This window comes from Maniola jurtina, chromosome 27, assembly GCF_905333055.1.
Source record: "Maniola jurtina chromosome 27, ilManJurt1.1, whole genome shotgun sequence".
Taxonomy (NCBI): Eukaryota; Metazoa; Arthropoda; class Insecta; order Lepidoptera; family Nymphalidae; genus Maniola; species Maniola jurtina.
In genome coordinates this window covers 6675409-6694507 of record NC_060055.1, presented here as the reverse complement: position 1 = coordinate 6694507, position 19099 = coordinate 6675409, and the positions used below count along the sequence as shown (strand labels likewise).

The 19099-nt window shown below is 38.1% G+C and overlaps 1 protein-coding gene across 1 annotated transcript in view; it reads right to left on the bottom strand.

Moving 5' to 3' along the window:
- Positions 1-19099, bottom strand: part of LOC123879021 (glutamate decarboxylase) — a 60659-nt gene that overhangs the window by 16403 nt on the left and 25157 nt on the right. Inside the window, exons 6-10 of the mRNA XM_045926492.1 lie at positions 9711-9908; positions 8732-8850; positions 7807-7947; positions 6778-6888; positions 5357-5424 (exon numbers count right to left, since the gene is read on the bottom strand). Coding sequence (XP_045782448.1) covers positions 5357-5424; positions 6778-6888; positions 7807-7947; positions 8732-8850; positions 9711-9908 — 637 coding nt within the window. The remainder of the gene's footprint in view (positions 1-5356; positions 5425-6777; positions 6889-7806; positions 7948-8731; positions 8851-9710; positions 9909-19099) is intronic.

Below are 19099 nucleotides of genomic sequence, written 5' to 3'. Positions count from 1 at the left end.
AGTGATCAACATATGTAACCCAGGGGCACCATATGAATATATAATTGAAAATTTAAAAGGCTGCTGTTTAGATAAATATAGTACAGTTGTCTTGTTGATAGGTGACAGCATGCAAATAACAAAAAAACAAATTTTGAGAAGTTTTGCATACCTATTGGACCTACAAGAAAATACGGGTTGTAAATTCATATTGTGCACTTTTCCTTACTCTTGCACTTTAACCCCAGCACAAAATAGGTATGTCTATAAACTCAACATGCTTATTAATAATTTAAGTTTTGGCCATAGGGATTATATTCACATAATAGACACGAATAATTTTATAAAAAAATTTTCACTGACAAAGGATACAATGTACTTGCCCCTTAGTTATAAGAAACAAATAGCTACCTTGGTAGCTTGTAATATACAAGACACAGCTATTTTTAGCTTGAGTTCTTTTGAAAACGGTACATGTTGTACTAATAATATAGACCTAATTAGTAATACTACTAATTCCAGTTTTTTTACGTTGGATACAAACTATTATAATAGTTTGGATACAAATAGTTGCATGGACACTACTGTAAACAGTAATAAGATTTTAAACTAAGTAGTGCGACAACAGATAAGCTATGTAAAATCAATCTTGTACACCAAAATATTCAGGGCTTATCTGGCAAGGAACATGAGATAGAACTATTTATTAAAAAATTTGATATTGACATCTTATGCCTCACTGAGCATTGGCTCAATAGTTATCAATTAATAGTAAATTTAAAACATTATCAATTGTCAAGTGCGTTCTCTAGAAAGAAAGCTATACGCGGAGGGTCTTTAATATTAACCCGCAACAATATCAATTATAAAGAACGGAAAGACATTGTTAATCTTTCATTGGAACGCACTATTGAGCTGTCCTATGTTGAGCTGGAGCGCTATATTGTCGTCTGCGTGTACCGACCCCCCTCAGGTGACTTTGTTCTGTTTGAGGACGTTATGGAAGAGGCCTTGAGGCGGATATGTAGGTCATCAAAAAAGATATTAGTTTGTGGAGACTTCAATATTGATATTTTGCTTCACACTTCTTTTACTGACAGATTACTCAATTTATTTAAAAGCTTTAATTTACAGAAAATTTTCAATAAACCAACACGGATAACTGCAAATTCAGCCACTTGTATAGATAACATTTTCTGTGACTGTAAGATTGTCGCAAAATCGATCATGACGAATCTAAGATCCGATCACTGTGGACAAATGATATCTGTTCCCAGTGATAATCAAGACATAACAAAGTTAATAAAGTATAGGCCAGTAACCACTAAAAAGGTAAAGCAGTTCAAACTAAAGGTTTTAACTGCTTTACCTAAACTTGACTTTACTCAGGGTGGTCCGGATGAACACTATAATGCTTTTTTTGATCTCATAAACTCTCAATTTAATTCTACCTTTAAAATTGTAGAAAAAAAACTGTTTAAAAATCTTAAATTTAGTGACTGGGCTACTGTTGGCATCTATAAAAGTAGAAATAAGTTGTTCGACTTGTATGCAGAAAAACAATATAACTACACTCCCACATTTGTTGAATATGTAAAAAATTATTCAAAATTATTCAAAAAGGTTTGCATACAAGCAAAGTCACTCTGCATAAAGCAAAAAATTATTAATTCTGATAATAAAATTAAAGCAGCTTGGGATATCATCACGGATGAAACTGGGAAACAAAAAGTGCATAACAATAAATTGGAGCTAAAAATTAATAACCGTATTATTGACTCCAATATTGAAATTGCAAATACATTTGAGAATTTTTTCCAGAACATTCCAGTCATCACTACTAGTTCCCTTAGCTCTTCACCAACAGAAGCCTATGATCTTCTCAGGGCCAATGTCACTGAATGCGGTGTGTTGTTTAGGTTTGAATACGTTACTCCATATGACATTGTTAAAGTGTTCAAATCTTTACAAAGCAAAAAAACCGGAGATCTGTGGGGAATATCAGTAAAAATAATTAACAATATTATTGATATTATTGCGCCATATCTAGCCTTAATTTTTAATGAGTCTGTGGATACAGGCGCTTTTCCAGATCTCATGAAATGTAGTAAATTGATACCTCTTTTTAAATCGGGTAGCAAAAGTGACCCAAACAATTACAGGCCAATTTCAATTTTGCCAACACTGAGCAAGATATTTGAGAAAATCATGCTCAACCAACTGCTTCAGCATTTCAATTTAAATAAGCTACTCCATTCTGAACAGTATGGCTTCACTAAAGGTCGATCAACAACCGACGCGGCCGCAATGCTGTTAAAGCATATATTCAATGCGTGGGAGGGGTCACAGAATGCCATTGGTATTTTCTGTGATTTATCCAGGGCATTTGATTGCGTTGAGCACGAGACTCTTTTAGTTAAATTGAGCCACTATGGAATCAAAGACACTGCGCTTGGTCTCATTGCGTCCTATCTTAGTGATCGTATTCAAACAGTATGTGTGAATGATGTGAAGTCATCCGGATCAGCCTCACTAATGGGTGTTCCTCAAGGCTCTATTCTAGGTCCTTTCATGTTCTTAGTATACATAAACGATTTACCATATGTAGTCCAAAATATTTGCGATATCGTACTATTTGCTGACGATACGTCTTTGATTTTTAAAGTCGATAGAAATAAGGACAATTTTGACGATATAAATGGTGCCATATCTCAGGTAACTCACTGGTTTACTGTAAATAATCTACTTTTAAATGCAAAAAAAACTAAGTGTATTGAATTCGCACTGCCCAATACCAAGAACACAAGTAACATTAATTTAATGATAAATAATGATATTTTGAAAATAGAAGAGACTACTACATTTTTGGGGATAACCTTAGATGCGAAGCTGCAATGGGGCACCCATATATCAACTCTTGCTGGCAAACTAAGCTCTGCTGCTTACGCGGTTAGAAAGATTCGACAATTAACTGACGTGGAGACCGCAAAGATAGTATATTTTGCTTATTTTCATAGTATTATGTCTTATGGAATCTTAATATGGGGTAGAGCGGCAGATATTGGGAGAATTTTTGTATTACAAAAAAGGGCAATACGCGCAATTTATAACTTAAAACCACGCGATTCACTTCGAGAAAAATTTAAGGAAATAGGTATCCTTACCGTAGCCTCTCAATATATTTACAACAACATAATTTTTGTAAGACAAAATATTCTTAGTTACAAGAAGGTTGGCGATCTACACAACAGGCTGACTAGACACCGTAACAGGCTTGCGACTCCTACACTCCGTCTCAGGAAGGTCCAAAAGTCATTTGTGGGAATGGGTATAATCTTCTATAACAAAATTCCTCAGTCAATTTTGGACTTGCCTTTACACAGGTTCAAAAAATCTATTAAAAATATGCTCTTGAGAAAAGCATATTATACTATCGAAGATTATGTAAATGATAAAAAAGCGTGGATTTGAACTTCGGTTCGCTCCAGCAATGCGCAGGACTTCAATTGCTTTTATACATGGCATAATATTGTATATCAAATCTTTGAAAAGAGCAACCGCCGAGTTTCTTGCTGGTTCTTCTCGGTAGGAAAGGCATTCCGAACCAGTGGTAGATGCTTTTGACGATTCGAAAGAACTTGTAAAAGTCTAATTGAATAAAAACATTTTGAATTTGAATTTGAATTTGAATTTATGTGTGTAAGTTATGTTTATTTATGTGTTAGTAAATTAGTAGTTATTTACAAATTTATTTTTTACATATTTACTTATTGTATTGTGGGCCCCTCATTGGGTATAGGCCTCCTCCAGTTCGCGCCATTTCTCTCTGTTTTTTGTTTTGTTTTTTGTTTTTTGTTTTGTGTTTTTAAGCCTTAGTTTAGGTATATATACCTACCCGAATATTCTTATGTTTACACATTTTTTCGCTTATAAATTAAATTATTATGTATAAGTTATCATATGACACATAGCAGTCGCGCTTGGGTAAAAGAGCGAATAATATTTTGACGAGTTCCCTGACGCAGGGGTAAGCGCTGTAGTCTTATCAGAGGGAGGTTCCGGATTCGATTCCTGCCAGGGGAATTTTGGAGTTTTATAATTTCTACATTTCCCCTGGTCTGGTCTGGTGGGAATCACCCTACCAGAAAAGCCGTGCCGCCAAGCGATTTAGCGTTCCGGTACGAAGGGTATGCCAAAGGGTATAGGTTTAGTACAAGCTACCATATCCCTTCCCGGTTAGTCCGCTTCCATATTAAACTGCGTCATCACTTACTACCAGGTGAGATTACAATAAAGGGCTAACTTGTATATGAATAAAAAACAACCTCTTAGATAAAAATTAAAAAATCTATTGCCAAACAATTTCTTTATGTGGCAACCCTAGCTGGTTGTCACTCGGTCCACTACACACGCCTGCGGCATTTGCTTCCCCGCCGCCGCCCCCCGCGACGGCGTTTAACAGCAATGATTGATGCCGGCTAATGGAGGGAAGATGGGATTAATCCGCCTGGCTCCTCCAAACCAAAGGAGGGATTACGTTTTGGAAATTGGGGGAATACTTAGAAACTTGATCTAAGTAGACGTTTACTATAAAAGTCTAGTCTGTCTAACTAACCGACATAAAAAAACCAGCCAAGTGTGAGTTCGAGTCGCGCACCGAGGGTCCCGTACTCTGCTATTTTTCGACATCTTGCACGATAAATCAAAAACTATTACATGGCGCTGCAATTGCTTGTATACAGTCCTATGGTATATTTTTGTAAATTGAATATGTACTTGAAAAGAGCAACCGCCGAGTTTCTTGCTGGTTCTTCTCGGTAGGAACGGCATTCCGAACCAGTGGTAGATTTTTTTGACGATTCAAAAGCACTTGTAAAAGTTTAATTCAATAAAAATATTTTGAAATTTGAATTTGAATTTTATTATGCATAAAAATAAATAAAAATCTGTTTTAGAATTTACAGGTAAATCCCTTTCATATTATGATACCTACCCCACTTGATGTAATTAAAATACTTTGTAATAAAAATACTTTGAAAATTGGAAATAAGTACTTACTAATTATTTTTTCATGAAAACATTTTAATATTTTTTGTGATGTAACCACAAATGCACGGTTTTCAGATTTTTCCCTTTACGTGTGATATAAGACCGACCTACCTGCCAAAAAAATACCCTATAGGTTTTCTTGACAGACACGACAGACGGACAGATCCTATAAGGGTTCCTTTTTTCCTTTTAAGGTACGGAACCTTAAAAATGGCCGACAATTCTCGTATAATTTAAAATCTCTATCCTCTCCCTGTTCAGCACTTCGATCAGTGCCTTGTTTTAGCAAATTCTTCAAACTAAACTTGGACTAAAGAAATGAACTCACCTCTCGACTCCTGTGAGGCGAGGATGACGGTATTTCTTGGAGAACAGCAATCCGCCGCCCCACGCAGCCTGAAGACAAACAAAATTGTTTAAAGTCGTAGGTAAAAACAATATTAACAATTTTTAGTAAACTATCGTGAGGGCACGGTAATATTATGTATCAGTATTCCAACTTCATACAAACGGACGAAACGCGAGCTATACCTACGCACCTCGATGTCGGCAGGCGCTCGACACGCAGACAGTCGCGACTGTGCCGCAGTGACGTACGGGCGGTGTTTTGTTTTTCTAACAATAACCGCGCGATTTTTTCGTTGTATGTGAAACCCGATCAAAGAAGCCACAATTTCAGCTCAGAATCTCGGTATTTAAGGTACCGGGACTACAATAAGATTAATTCGCAAATTTTTTGATTGTACCCAGCGATGATTTTGTGGAATATATAGAAAAAATGGAGAAAATATTCCGAACTTCATTTAAAACCAAATATATAAATTGTAAAGTAGCTGTAGGTATCTATAACCAATTAAAAGATATTCATTTTTGTCCATCTTGTCAGTGTTTCCCAAAACAATTTTTAATTAAAAGCTTTATACTAGAATGCGGATTTTTTAAACTTTAAAATTTAATAATTCGTAACGTTCGTTTAATTTCCTACGTCTCAGTCGAGGCGCAAATATTTTTCGGTCTCAAATGTATAAGACCGATTTGTTATTCAATCATAAACATGGTTTTTTAATTAAATCTACCAATCAAAAAACAACACGCATTTTTATTGAACATTTCCTATGCAATTCACAAAGTATTTTATTTGTTTATATAAAAAAAGTATATTTACAATCACAAAACTAGATGGAAACACAAAGTAGGCAAGTGTAATTAAACTGCTGGAGGCGGGCAGCCCTACCGCATGTTTACGTACCGCGCAACTGTAGGTATCTATTTCAAAGATACGGCCGAGTTAGAATACTGTATAGATAATATTACCGTGGTGAGGGATTTCATAAGGAAGGCATAATAAGTGAATTGAATATTTTAAAAGAGCAACCGCCGAGTTTCTTGCCAGTTTTTGTCGTTGGTACTGGACCAGTGGTAGTTTCATTTGACAATTCAAAAGCTCTTGTTAAAAATTATTCAACTTACCCTTAACGGCGATGGCCGTTGGAGCCGGAAAGTCCTTGAGTGGAGACCGCGTAAAGCAAGCGTAGTGTGGGACGCCCTCCAGCACGATGGACTGATGATATAAAGCGGCTGGCGGGATGTGGCTGGATGAGGAAGGCTGAGGACCGGGTGTGGTGGCGCTCTTTAGGGAAGGCCTATGTCCAACAGTGGACTTCACAGGCTGATGATGATGATGACCCAAAACGGTGGGTTGCCCCCAGTTTCTAGGAGTGTTTTCTAGTTTATCTACAAAGTACTTACATCGACATGCATCCACATGTCGTATTTCTGGCAGATGTCCGCGATCTCCGTGAGGGGGTCGAACGCGCCAAGTACTGTGGTCCCTGAGGTGGCGTTCACGAAGAATGGCACCTGGTAAACAATAGAGATTCATAAGTAACTTAAGTATATTTCAAGTCAATAAAATAATAACTTTTTGAAAATGAACTCGTATTTTTAACCCCCGACCCAAAAAGAGGGGTGTCATAAGTTTGACGTGTGTATCTGTGTATCTGTCTGTGGCATCGTAGCGCCTAAACGAATGAACCGATTTTAATTTACTTTTTTTTGTTTGAAAGGTGGCTTGATCGAGAGTGTTCTTAGCTATAATCCAAAAAAATTGGTTCAGCCGTTTAAAAGTTATCAGCTATTTTCTAGTTTTCTTGTAGAAAAGAAGGTTAGATAACCGTTATGTTCATAATATTCAAGTGTCCATTGACAAAATATGTCAAGCTGTCAAGATGGACGTTGCCTAGATATACATAATTATTTATTTGAAAATGATTTGTCGGGGGTGTTGAAAATTTTTAATTTACACTTGTTAAATACTCATTCGTTGTTTGTTACTCATATACAGGCATTTTAACGGGTAAGGATACGCTGCCAAAAAAACTGCTTTTCGGGTCCGTTGGACGAATGTGGTAGCAAATGTGCCTTTTCGAGAAGAGCACGTAGAAATGTACAAAAATCCTCGATTCTAGTTCAAACCGTTAGTATAGAACACCTTTCCGGCATCAGTTTTCCCCTCCACTATTCATATAGGTGGGAACCTTTAAGCCAAGAGTAAATAGGCAACTTTATTTCAACCACAAATTCACGGTTTACGGATTTTTGATCTACCTACCTGCCAAATTTTATGATTCTAGGTCAACGGGAAGTACCTTATAGATTTCTTGACAGACAGGCGGACAGACAGACAGACAACAAAGTGATCCTATAAAGGTTCCGTTTTTCCTTTTTAGGTACGGAACCTTAAAAAACAAGTAGGTAGAACAAGAAGAAGGTACTTACGTTCCCCCTATCCTTGTGATATCGCACAAGTCGCTCCAGCTCGTTGGGCAGCATGCGCCCGCGCTCGTCGGACGGCACGCACACGCAGTAGTCCGTGCCCAGCCCGCACACCGATGCACAGGACTTCACCGAGTAGTGGCACTGCACAGAGCACAAAATCACCATCAATATCATAAGTCAATTCCGGAAAACCTGCATCTATCTTTATAACAATCGCAATTATATCAAACATTTTTCTTTATTGATCAAGTAATAATGATCAAAATAATTTGTTTCGAGTAAAAACCTAATATGAACGTATGCAATAATTGTTTAGAAATACTATAAATACTTAAATATAAAAATTGCTAAACCAAAATGTCATCCAAACCACTGTAACGAGGCAGGGTTCTCAGAACGCTGGCTGCGTTACCTCGTTGGGTGGCCTTGGCTGGCCAGATTAATATGCTGACCGAGGTAACTGCCATCTCTCGGGTCCCCGGTTGACTCAATAACCCATTTCGAAATTTCCTTAATAAGAGCTCAAACCCCCAGGCCCAACGGCCCTAAGGTCTCCACGCCAAAAGGCACAAATATGAAGTGAAGCTCCCATCGAGGTTTTCATATTTGCGCCTCTTGACCCGTTCGGCGCTGGTGGCCGCTGCACCCGCCACAGAGGAGGTCGCCTGGATGTGGGATGCAGCTAAAGTGTCTGCAAACGTTGCATCCCAAACAAGTGACCTGCCCATCTTCCAAGTAATTATGATTGAATAAATTTATGATATTGTGTTCATACAATTTACAGTCAAAAGAAAGAAAAAAGCTTTTTTGAAAGCTGTGCCACACATTGCCAGTTATACCTACGGGTTAGGTTATCCCGGTGCCTTTAATACTTGAGCTTTAAAGTCCAAAATACCTCAAGCAGAAGAAAGCAATAGTGAGTTACCTGGTCAGAAGTGAACATGACGAGTTGTCCAGGGATGCTGGTGAGCCCCTTCTCCTTGTACTGCGGGAACTTGTGGTGGCGCGCCGCCAGGAACGCGTACAGGTTGGACACCGAGCCCCCTGCTCGAACAAACATAAATTGGTTGAATAAACTATAACCCGCTGGGGCAGACGTGTTCTGGAGGGGAGACCACGTAGAGGGGAGAGCAAGTGCAGTTTGGGACGAGCTCCAGCCCGCTGGACTGACGACCTTAAGAGGATAACGGGAAGTGGGTGGATGAGGAAGGCGGAGGATCGTGTGTGGTGGAACGCTCTTGGGAAGGCCTATGTCCAGCAGTGGACGCAAACAGGATGATGGATAGAAAAACTTCTAAAGCTTATTTAATTAAATAATATGCTCTCATTTATTTACTGTCTCATTTTTACCCTATTTTTAAAGAAAATGTTTACAAAAATAAAATGACAGTAATAACAAAAAATAAAATAACAGAAACAACAAAAAGAAAATAACAGAAACAACAAACAATAAAATAACAGAAACATCAGAAAAATAAAATACATCCTTACTAATATTATAAATGCGAAAGTGTGTCTGTCTGTCTGTCTGTCTGTCTGTCTGTCTGTCTGCTACGTTTTCACAGCTCAACCACTGAACCGATTTTAATGAAATTTGGTGCAGACTTGGGACACATCCCGGGGAAGGACATAGGCTACTTTTTATCCCGGAAAATTCAAGAGTTCCTACGGGATTTAAAAAAAACTGAAAACCACGCGGGCGAAGCCGCGGGCATCCTCTAGTACATAATAAAATTTCAAAATGCATAACTAATAATAAATAACTAGCTCTCGAATTTACAAGCTTTTTGTAAATCTATCAAAAAATTTGCAGACAGACAACAAAGTGATCCTATGAGGGTTCCGTTTTTCCGTTTGAGGTACGGAACCCTAAAAAGGACTAATAACCAAGGGAGTCATCTCACCTGGGGCCAAGATGGAGTCCCCAGTTCTCCAGCCGATCATCTCCCGCATCTTGGTGAGCACCACGTTCTCCATGAGGATGAAGACGGGAGCTATCTCGTACGTGAACATGTTGGTGTTGGCGGCCGCCGTCAGCCACTCGCCCGCCAGCGAGATGATGTCCAGCCCACATGACAGCTGGTTGAAGAAGTGGGGGTGACCTGGAGGAGAAAAACGGCGTTCAGCGCTCTCACAATGATAAAAAACCGGCCAAATGCGAGTCATACTCGCGTACTCGGGTTTTTTTAACCCCCGACCCATAAAGAGGGGTGTTATAAGTTTGACGTGTGTATCTGTATATCTGTCTGTGGCATCGTAGCTCCTAAACTAATGAACCGATTTTAATTTAGTTATTTTTGTTTGAAAGGTGGCTTGATCGAGAGTGCTCTTAACTATAATCCAAGAAAATCGGTTCAGCCGTTTGAAAATTATCAGCTCTTTTACTTGTCGGGGGTGTTATTAATTTTTAATTTACATTGTTCGATATTTTGCACGATAACTCAAAAAATATTATGCATAAAAATAAATGAAAATCTGTTTTAGAATGTACAGGTAAAGCCCTTTCATATGATACCCCACTTGTATAGTTACCTTACTTTGAAAATTGGAAATACCATAATTTGTTCATGAACACATTTTTTTTTGTGATGTAACCACAAATGCACGGTTTTCGGATTTGTTCCTTTACTTATGCTATAAGACCGACCTACCTGTCAAATTTCATGATGCTAGGTCAACGGGAAGTACCCTATAGGTTTCCTTGATAGACACGACGAACAGACAGACAACAAAGTGAATAAGGGTTCCTTTTTCCTTTTGAGTAATGTAACCCTAAACATACGTTGCTTTAGGTTTCTTAAAAACCCCGTGGAAACCGTTTGATTTTGCGGGACAAAAAGTAGCCTACAATAATATGTCCGTCTTCGGGTTGCAAGCTATCTCTGTATCAAACCCTCGCAGATTTTTTATCTGGTGCTATATCAAAACGGATATTAAAAAACATAACACCAAAAGTGGCACGCGCCTATATCTTCTTTCCTGAATGTTTGTTCACAAGTGTCGAATGGTGTCCCCCGGGCCCCAACCCCAGGCCCCTGGGCCCCGAGGCCCCGGGGGACGGTTTATCGCGCGCCGCAGATGCCAACAAGGGGTGAGAGTAAACAATATTAAATCAAGCCGAATGGGAATATGAATTAGTTGCATTGTTGCATCTTCCGTTGTTTAGATTGAGTTATTCTTTGGGTTTGCGGTGGATTTGATTTAATTTTGCGACAATTTTGATGCTTACGTGCTGTATCGTTACGGTACAAAATAACTGGTCAAGAGCGTGTCAGAAATACCTAACTTAGGGTTCTGTAGCAACCTACCTACCTACCTTAGTAGAAATACCTAACTAAGGGTTCTGTAGTCACGCAACTTTGCTAAAACTTTGACGTTCATTCTTTCGTAAATGGTAGTTTTTTCGAAAAAAAAATTAAGAAACCTCATACAACTTTCTGCCTTAGCCCATTTTTAGTGTTTCGTACCCGAATGGTGCCAACGGGACCCTAATACTAAGCCTCTGCTGTCCGACCGTCCGTCTGTCTGTCAGTGGGCTGTATCTTGTGAACCGTAACTTTCAATTGTGTACTTACTTACACAGTTGAAATTTTCTCAGAATATTTTGTAAAAAATTTCAAAATGGTCACCAATAAAATTTTATTTTTTTGTCATAGTGGCAATAGAAATACACATTCTGTGAAACTTTTAACTCGCCATTTATTACGGTCCATGAGATAAAGCTCGCAGACAGATGGACGGATAGTGGAGTCTTAAGGTGCCCATGCACTTGAACTGAACTGCAACTGAACGCGCGTACGTCACTGCCGCGCGTCGCGGCTGGAGAGAATATCGTACGGGGCGCTGCCGCGACGCGCAGTTCAGCTGCAGTTCAGTTCAAGTGCGTGGGCACCTTTAATAGGGACCCTTTGAGACTCTTCGGGTACGGAACCAAACCCTAGACCCCTCAATAGTCGTCTTAACCACTCTATAAGTACGCGACAGGTTGAAATGGCAATCGGGGAGGGAACGCCCCGCACACCCGCCCAGCCCCCGCGCTAACCCAGTGCGGGGTGTGCCCTCGCCTCATACCTACCCCGATTGCTATTTCAACCTCTTATGGACTATCACACTAATATTATAAAAGCGAAAGTTTGTATGTGTGTGTGTGTGTGTGTGTGTGTGTGTGTGTGTGTGTGTGTGTGTGTATGTTTGTTACTCTTTCACACAAAAACTACTGGACGGATTTGGCTGAAATTTGGAATGGAGATAGATAATATCCTGGATTAGCACATAGGCTACTTTTTATCCCGGAAAATCAAAGAAAGAAGGAAAGAAGGAAGGAAGAAAGAAGTCGCGGGCATTGGCTAGTAAACTATCAGCACCATTTTACGTCAAAAAATCCACTTTACTCGGTCAAGCATAAACTAAGGTGAAAAACCTATCATCTAAAGAAAAACATAAACGCATTGCAAGTTTTCCCGGATGTCAACGATATGCCTATATCCGGGTGGTGATGGCGTGCACTCGGCCGTGGTATTGCATCCGGGGAAACTGGTTGACCGGATGAATTCGTTGTTTGTATCTTGACGAAATATGTTATTTAAGAGCCCGCTTCGTTGGAACGATAACTCGTTGACGGGTGGAACCTAAAAACCGGCCAAGTGCGAGTCAGATTCGCGCACTGAGAGTTCCTCTGTTTTAGAATATACATGTAAAGCCCTTTCATATGATACCCCACTTGGTATAGTTGTCTTATTTTGAAAATTGAAACACATTTTAATTTTTTTTTTAAATGATAAAACCACAAATTCGCAATTCGCGTTTTCAGATTTATTCCTGTACTTGTGCTATAAGACCTTCTTAACTAACACATTTCATGATTCTAGGTCAACGGGAAGTACCTACCCTATAGGTTTCTTGACAGACAGACAGACAACAAAGTGATCCTATAAGGGTTCCGTTTTTCCTTTTGAGGAACGGAACCCTAAAATAGTGCTGTTTCCACACATGACGGGAAACAACGTTATTTTGTGCGAGTCACCCTTTTTCTCTTGTTGCACCTCACCACGAGAGAGGCCAGGTGAATGAATTTTACTTGAGATTCAAGATTTTTTTGTCAAAAACGGTAAAGTGATACTTGCTAATCGACGTTTAGAATTACTCCTATTTTTGGCAAAAGGTTCACAGGTTTTCTTGATAGACATGACAGATGGACAGACGGACAAACAGACAAGTGAGGTACATAACCCTAAAATTAAAACGAAGATTTGGCTGGATGAAATTAGAAGAAAAATATTTAATTTATACTTACTATCTACTACCAGTATCTACTTATAATCTTATCTAGGTACACATAAGTAAAAATTTACCTACCCTACCTTGAATACCCTAAAATGGTTTTGGTTTTTAAAAAAATGTTGCCAAGCTAACAAGAAATAAGCAAACAATACACAAATTCCTATGCCGACCCTCCATTCAAGTCAGTCATACCAAATAAACAATCATTCAAGCCATCCCAAGTTCCAACCCCGCAGCTGCCCTCTAAAATGTAGATTAATTCGGAATTACTGCACCTGACTTGGCGAGGCAAATTAATACCGACCCCATCTGTTAGGGGCTTATATTAAATTCCTGCGAATTAATATTATTTTTTCGTGTGCACTGACTGGCGAACTTTTTGTGATGCAGTGGGTATGTTTAAAACTGACGTTGCATTTTAGGGTTAGATTTTTTTTAATTTCCCCACTATAGTGTGACAAGGATCTTTTGGCGCGTGGCCAAAATCGTGGTCTGTCTGTCTGTCCGTCCGTCGTGTCTGCCAAGAAAAGCTATAGGTCTAAAAGCTATCTCATTGACCTAGAATCATGAAATTTGGCAGATAGGAAGGTCTTATAAGCACAAGTAAAGGAATAAATCCGAAAACCGTGAATTTGTTGTTAAATCATTTAAAAAAAAATTGAAATGTGTTCAAAGTAAGATAACTTTACAATTGGGGTATTATATGAAAGGGCTTTATCTGTACATTCTAAAACAGATTTTTATTTATTTTTATGCATAATAGATTTTGATTTATTGTGCAAAATGTCGAAAATGTAAACCGAGTACGGAATCCTCGGTGTGCGAGTCTGACTTGCACTTGGCCGGTTTTTTTTTTAATAATTTAATAAGTTCAAAGAATTGAAAAAGAATGGAAAAAATGTTAGTCATAAAGCGTAAAAAAATCTATTAACCATTTAAGCCACACGACATTTTCCCAGATAACATCACAATACGGCCGCATATTGTTGATATCTATGACAAAAACAGGAAAAAACCACCCCCTACAGTCCATTCAACATCTCTTCCAGCCCACTTATCTTTCGCCACGAGCCTCTCAAGGGACTTCCCCGAGTAAATAGCTGCCAAAAACATTATTACCGACTTTATTGATAGATATTCAGAAAGGATTTAGAACTCTATTTTTAACATGATAAAGTTGATTTTGTAGAGACATGGCAAACGCATCCGAGAAAGATAATTTTATGTTTTGTGAAATATAGTTTCATATCGAGTGATAAGCTTTTTATTTATGGAAATATTCCTAGCTGTACTTTATTGTTGTAAAAATTCTTCGTTGATAGCAATCAATTCGAAATAATACGATAAAAAATACTTTTGATTTAATTTTATTTATTTATTTTATTTAAACAACTTTATTGCTTAAAACTATGACAAAGAATAAAATACAAGAAAGATTTACAAAGAAAGAGCGAACTTAGTGTTTTTGGGCGTTGATGTGAATTTAGTTTTAACTTAGATTTTTAATAATTTTATAGTTTAGCCAGGTTTAGTATTAAGATAACGTTAGATTCACAATAATTGCAAAATACCTACCTACCGATTAGTTTTCTTGATTGATTGATTATATACGTCATTAAAAGTTTTAATTAGTTTTATCTTTTTATTTGACAATAAAATAGCTATTCGGACTCCGGCTCGGAGAGCAAGGAAACAGAAAAGAAAAACATTCATTAAAAGGAGTGTTAATAATTTACCAAAAACACCCAAAAGCGACAAGGGTGATCCTTTTGATCAACACAGTGTATGCAGTATAGGGTTGGTTACAATTTCCCGCCACGCGTCTGTCAAAATGACAACTAACAGCAATCAAGCGCCATTGTGGTAGCGGAATTCGCTTTTCCTCATTTGAAGGAGCTCTTTGGTACAGCGGACTACTTCACACTCAAAATGTCTTCGATTCTCATAAAAATCACACTAATATTATAAAGGCGAAAGTTTGTATGTATGTGGGTATGTGTGTGTGTGTGTGTGTGTGTGTGTATGTTTGTTACTCCTTCACACAAAAACTACTGGATGGATTTGCCTGAAATTTAGAATGGAGATAGATTATACTCTGCACATAGGCTACCTTTTATCCCGGAAAATCATAGAGTACCCACGGGGTTTTTAAAAAACTTCTGTCGCTTGCTGTATTTTAACATTGTACCTAGTATATTTATGAGCTGAGATTTTTTCTTATATTTGATATGCCACTCGATACAATTATAGCAAAAAAAAATTTTGGAGACCCCACTTTTTTGGATGTAACATCCGTCAGGTCGATTTTCAGGGTTCTAAAACAGATTTTTGTTTATTGTTATGTATAATAGATTTTGATTTACCGTGCAAAATGTTGGAAAAAATCCCTTAGTACGGAACCCTCAGTGCGCGAGTCTGACACGCACTTGGCCGGTTTTTTTCTTATAAAATGTAGCCTATGTCACCCGGACTATAATAACGAATCGATTGAAGCCTCATTTATTAAATCGGTTAAACGGAAGATCATTTACGAATCCCACGGAAACTCTTTGGTTTTCCGGGATAAAAGTAGCCTATGTCCGTCCCCGGGATATAAGCCAACTCTGAACCTTTCATCAAAATCGGTTAGACTGTTGGGCCGTGAAAAGCTAGCATACAGACAGACAGACACACTTTCGCATTTATAATAATACTATGGAAGTATGGATAAGTTTTTTTCCTGAAGAATAAGCGAGCAAAGACTCTAGGCATCTGCTAGTCTTGTAAAATTTTTAAAATACTCTTATCTCGTAATACAATGGAAGAGCCCATCGGACCTCATCCCACAATGGATGGAGTCCATAAAATCAATCCATAACCTGCCCTTGAAGGGCTGATCTATCAAACTATGGTAATTCAAGCCCTTATAGCCCGGGGGAGGCTTAGTGTACGATGCTTATGAGTTTGAAAATAAACGGACAAGCGGACTTTCCATATACCATATACTTTCCATATGTTTGTTACAAAAACTACTAGACGGATTTGGCTGAAATTTGGAATTGAGATAGATAATATACTGGATTAGCACATAGGCTACTTTTTATCCCGGAAAATCAAAGAGTTCCCACGGGATTTCGAAAAACCTAAATCCACGCGGGCCAAGTCGCGGGCATCGGCTTGTATAAGATAAAGTTGAAAACTAAAACCCGACTGCGATCGTCTTAATAAACGCTGAAATATTAAAAAAAAATTGTTTTTCTGTCGCTTGGTATATCTTAATGTCTGCTGTAATACATTTATGAGCACAAAATTTTCTCCTCTTTCGTTTGACATCCCACTCGACACAATAGCAAAAAAAATATTGGAGACCTCTACTTTTTTTATGTAACATCCGTTAGGTCAATTTTTTATAAATATGTCACCCGGACCTTTACAACAAATCAATTGACACCTCATTCATCAAATCGGCCCTACGTTACGGTAAACGGTAGTTTAGGCACTACGGTTTACAGAATTTGGATACAAACATACATGCATCCTTTTGGCTTTGCCGCAGTGGAGTAAATAGCGATCTGATCCAGGCAACCAAATGTTGGTGATACATCTCCAAACCAGCTGATGCCCGCGACTTCGTTCGCGTGGATGTAGTTTTTTAAAATTCCCGTGGGAACTCTTTGATTTTCCGGGATAAAAAGTAGCCTATGTGCTAATCCAGAGTATAATCTATCTCCATTCTAAATTTCAGTCCAATCCGTCCAGTAGTTTTAGCGTGAAGGAGTAACAAACATACACACACACACACAACATACAAACTTTCGCCTTTATAATATCTCCAAATATGCAGAACCCATGGTAACCGCATGCGGTGCGGTGGGTAATCCAATGATTTGCGTGATATTAGGCCCTCGCCACACTGTCGCGCTGCATCAGGGCGGCTTTATAACACGTTTTATAACACGGATTACGGTTTATTGTTCTTACTTAAGGGCCCGGGGGTGAGCGAGCGTAATCTAAAAAAACAACTTTAGATTAATTACTTTTAGGGAAATCTTGAGAGTGGTGGAGATTTTTTAGGCAGGATTAACTCGTAAAGACTAGCTGATGCCCGTGACTTCGTCTATACGCAGACGTTTTTAAAAAACGCATTTCGGTTTTAAAAATCAAATCTCTTTAATTTTCCGATATGAAAAGTAGCCTATGGCACTCTCCAAGTCTTCAACTATATTTAACTATCCTACTAATATTATGAACGCGAAAGTTTGTAAGTAGGTACTTATATGTATGGATGGATATTTGTAACACTTTCACACAAAAATTACTAGACAGATTTGGCTGAAATTTTGAAGGAAGATAGATTATAACCTGGATTAACACATAGGCTACATTTTACCCCGGAAAAGCAATGAGTTCCCACGGGATTTATGAAAACCTATATCCACGGGAACAAAGTCGCAGGCATCAGCTGGTAGTACCTATTATATTTGCAAAAAATTACGCCGCCCCGTATCTCCATTGCGTGATTGAAGAACAGACCAACAAACAAACATACTTTCGCATTCATAATATGAATAGTGATTTAAATAATAAATTTTTAGAGAATGGTAAGATTCTAAAGTAGTTTATTATCCTTAAGCGTGTTCTATACAAAACTTTAGTATTCATTTGCACATGAAACAAGCTCTAAGAAAAAGGAAGGTAATTGTAAATTCTGTAAATGTAATTTACATGAATTTACAGGATTTCTGTAAAAATGTGTAGTTTTTGAACTTACTCGGGCTCAAAGATTTTCATGCAATTTTTTTCGAAATCCCAGGCATCAGTCATCAGTTCATTAATAGAATAACTTCAAAATTTGACTCGACCGAAAATCAAACCTAAAACTTTTCATGTCCACCAAAAATCCCACTGCGTCAAAGTGGTATTCAAAATCGGGATTAAAAGTTCAACAGACAAACATCGAAAGAGACAAAACAGATGAAAAACCTTTTTCCTCTGACAATAGGAAATGACAAGCCCGTATAGCTGCGAGCGATTAGAACATGCTCCGCTGAGCACGTAATGCCACAATGGGCCCCTTTTACTGAGGTATTTCGTTGTACCTATTGATAGACACTGCAGTTTTCCATTTTTAATCTGTGAAAAAAGGGAATCTCAAATCTGCTGTTCTTGTATGCAACTAGTTATATTTCTTGGTATTTCTTTATATTTTAGAGTTTCGCATTTATTTGGGTCAGTTATTTTGCCAAACCTAGATACCTGTCTATCCGAAAATTTCATCCCAGTTTTCATGAAAGGTAAAGCATACCTTTTTGGGCATAAATTCATAAAAATAATGCAAGACTTTACCATTTGTTCTTAGAAATGACAAGCCCGCATAGCTGCGAGTGATTAGAACATGCTCCGTTGAGCACGTAATGCCACAATGGGGCCTCTTACTGGGGATCTGCTGCACCTAGATAGACACTGCAATTTTCCATTTTTAATCTGTGAATTTTAGTCATGGAGACCTTCAAAACATTATGTTCTAGACAAGAACGTATATTTTTGTTTTAAGTAGTAGGTATTTAGGTTTTAAGGGTTTAATTTGGTTACTAAACTACGTACCTTCTTGGCTATATTGACCCATTTTTCATCAAAATTGGTAGAGTAAGTATGAATAGTTTTTAATAAATTAACAATTAATACAATGTGGTTTATCACTGACTTTTGCATGGAAATCACAAGTCCGTATAGCTGCGAGCGATTAGAACATGCTCCGTTGAGCACGTAATGCCGCAATGGACCCTTTTACTGCGGCCCTTCATTTAGACACTGCAATTTTTAAATTTTTATCTGTGAACCTCGATAGCTCAACAGTTGAGGAGCGGACTGAATCCCGAAAGGTCGGCGGTGCAAACCCCACCCGTTGCACTATTCAAATTCAAGTTATTTTTTTTCAATTAAAATTTTACAAGTGCTTTAGTTTTATTGTCGTGCTCACTCCTGGCACAAGCTTTACACTTAATTGAAGGGGAAAGGGGAGTATTAGTCATGA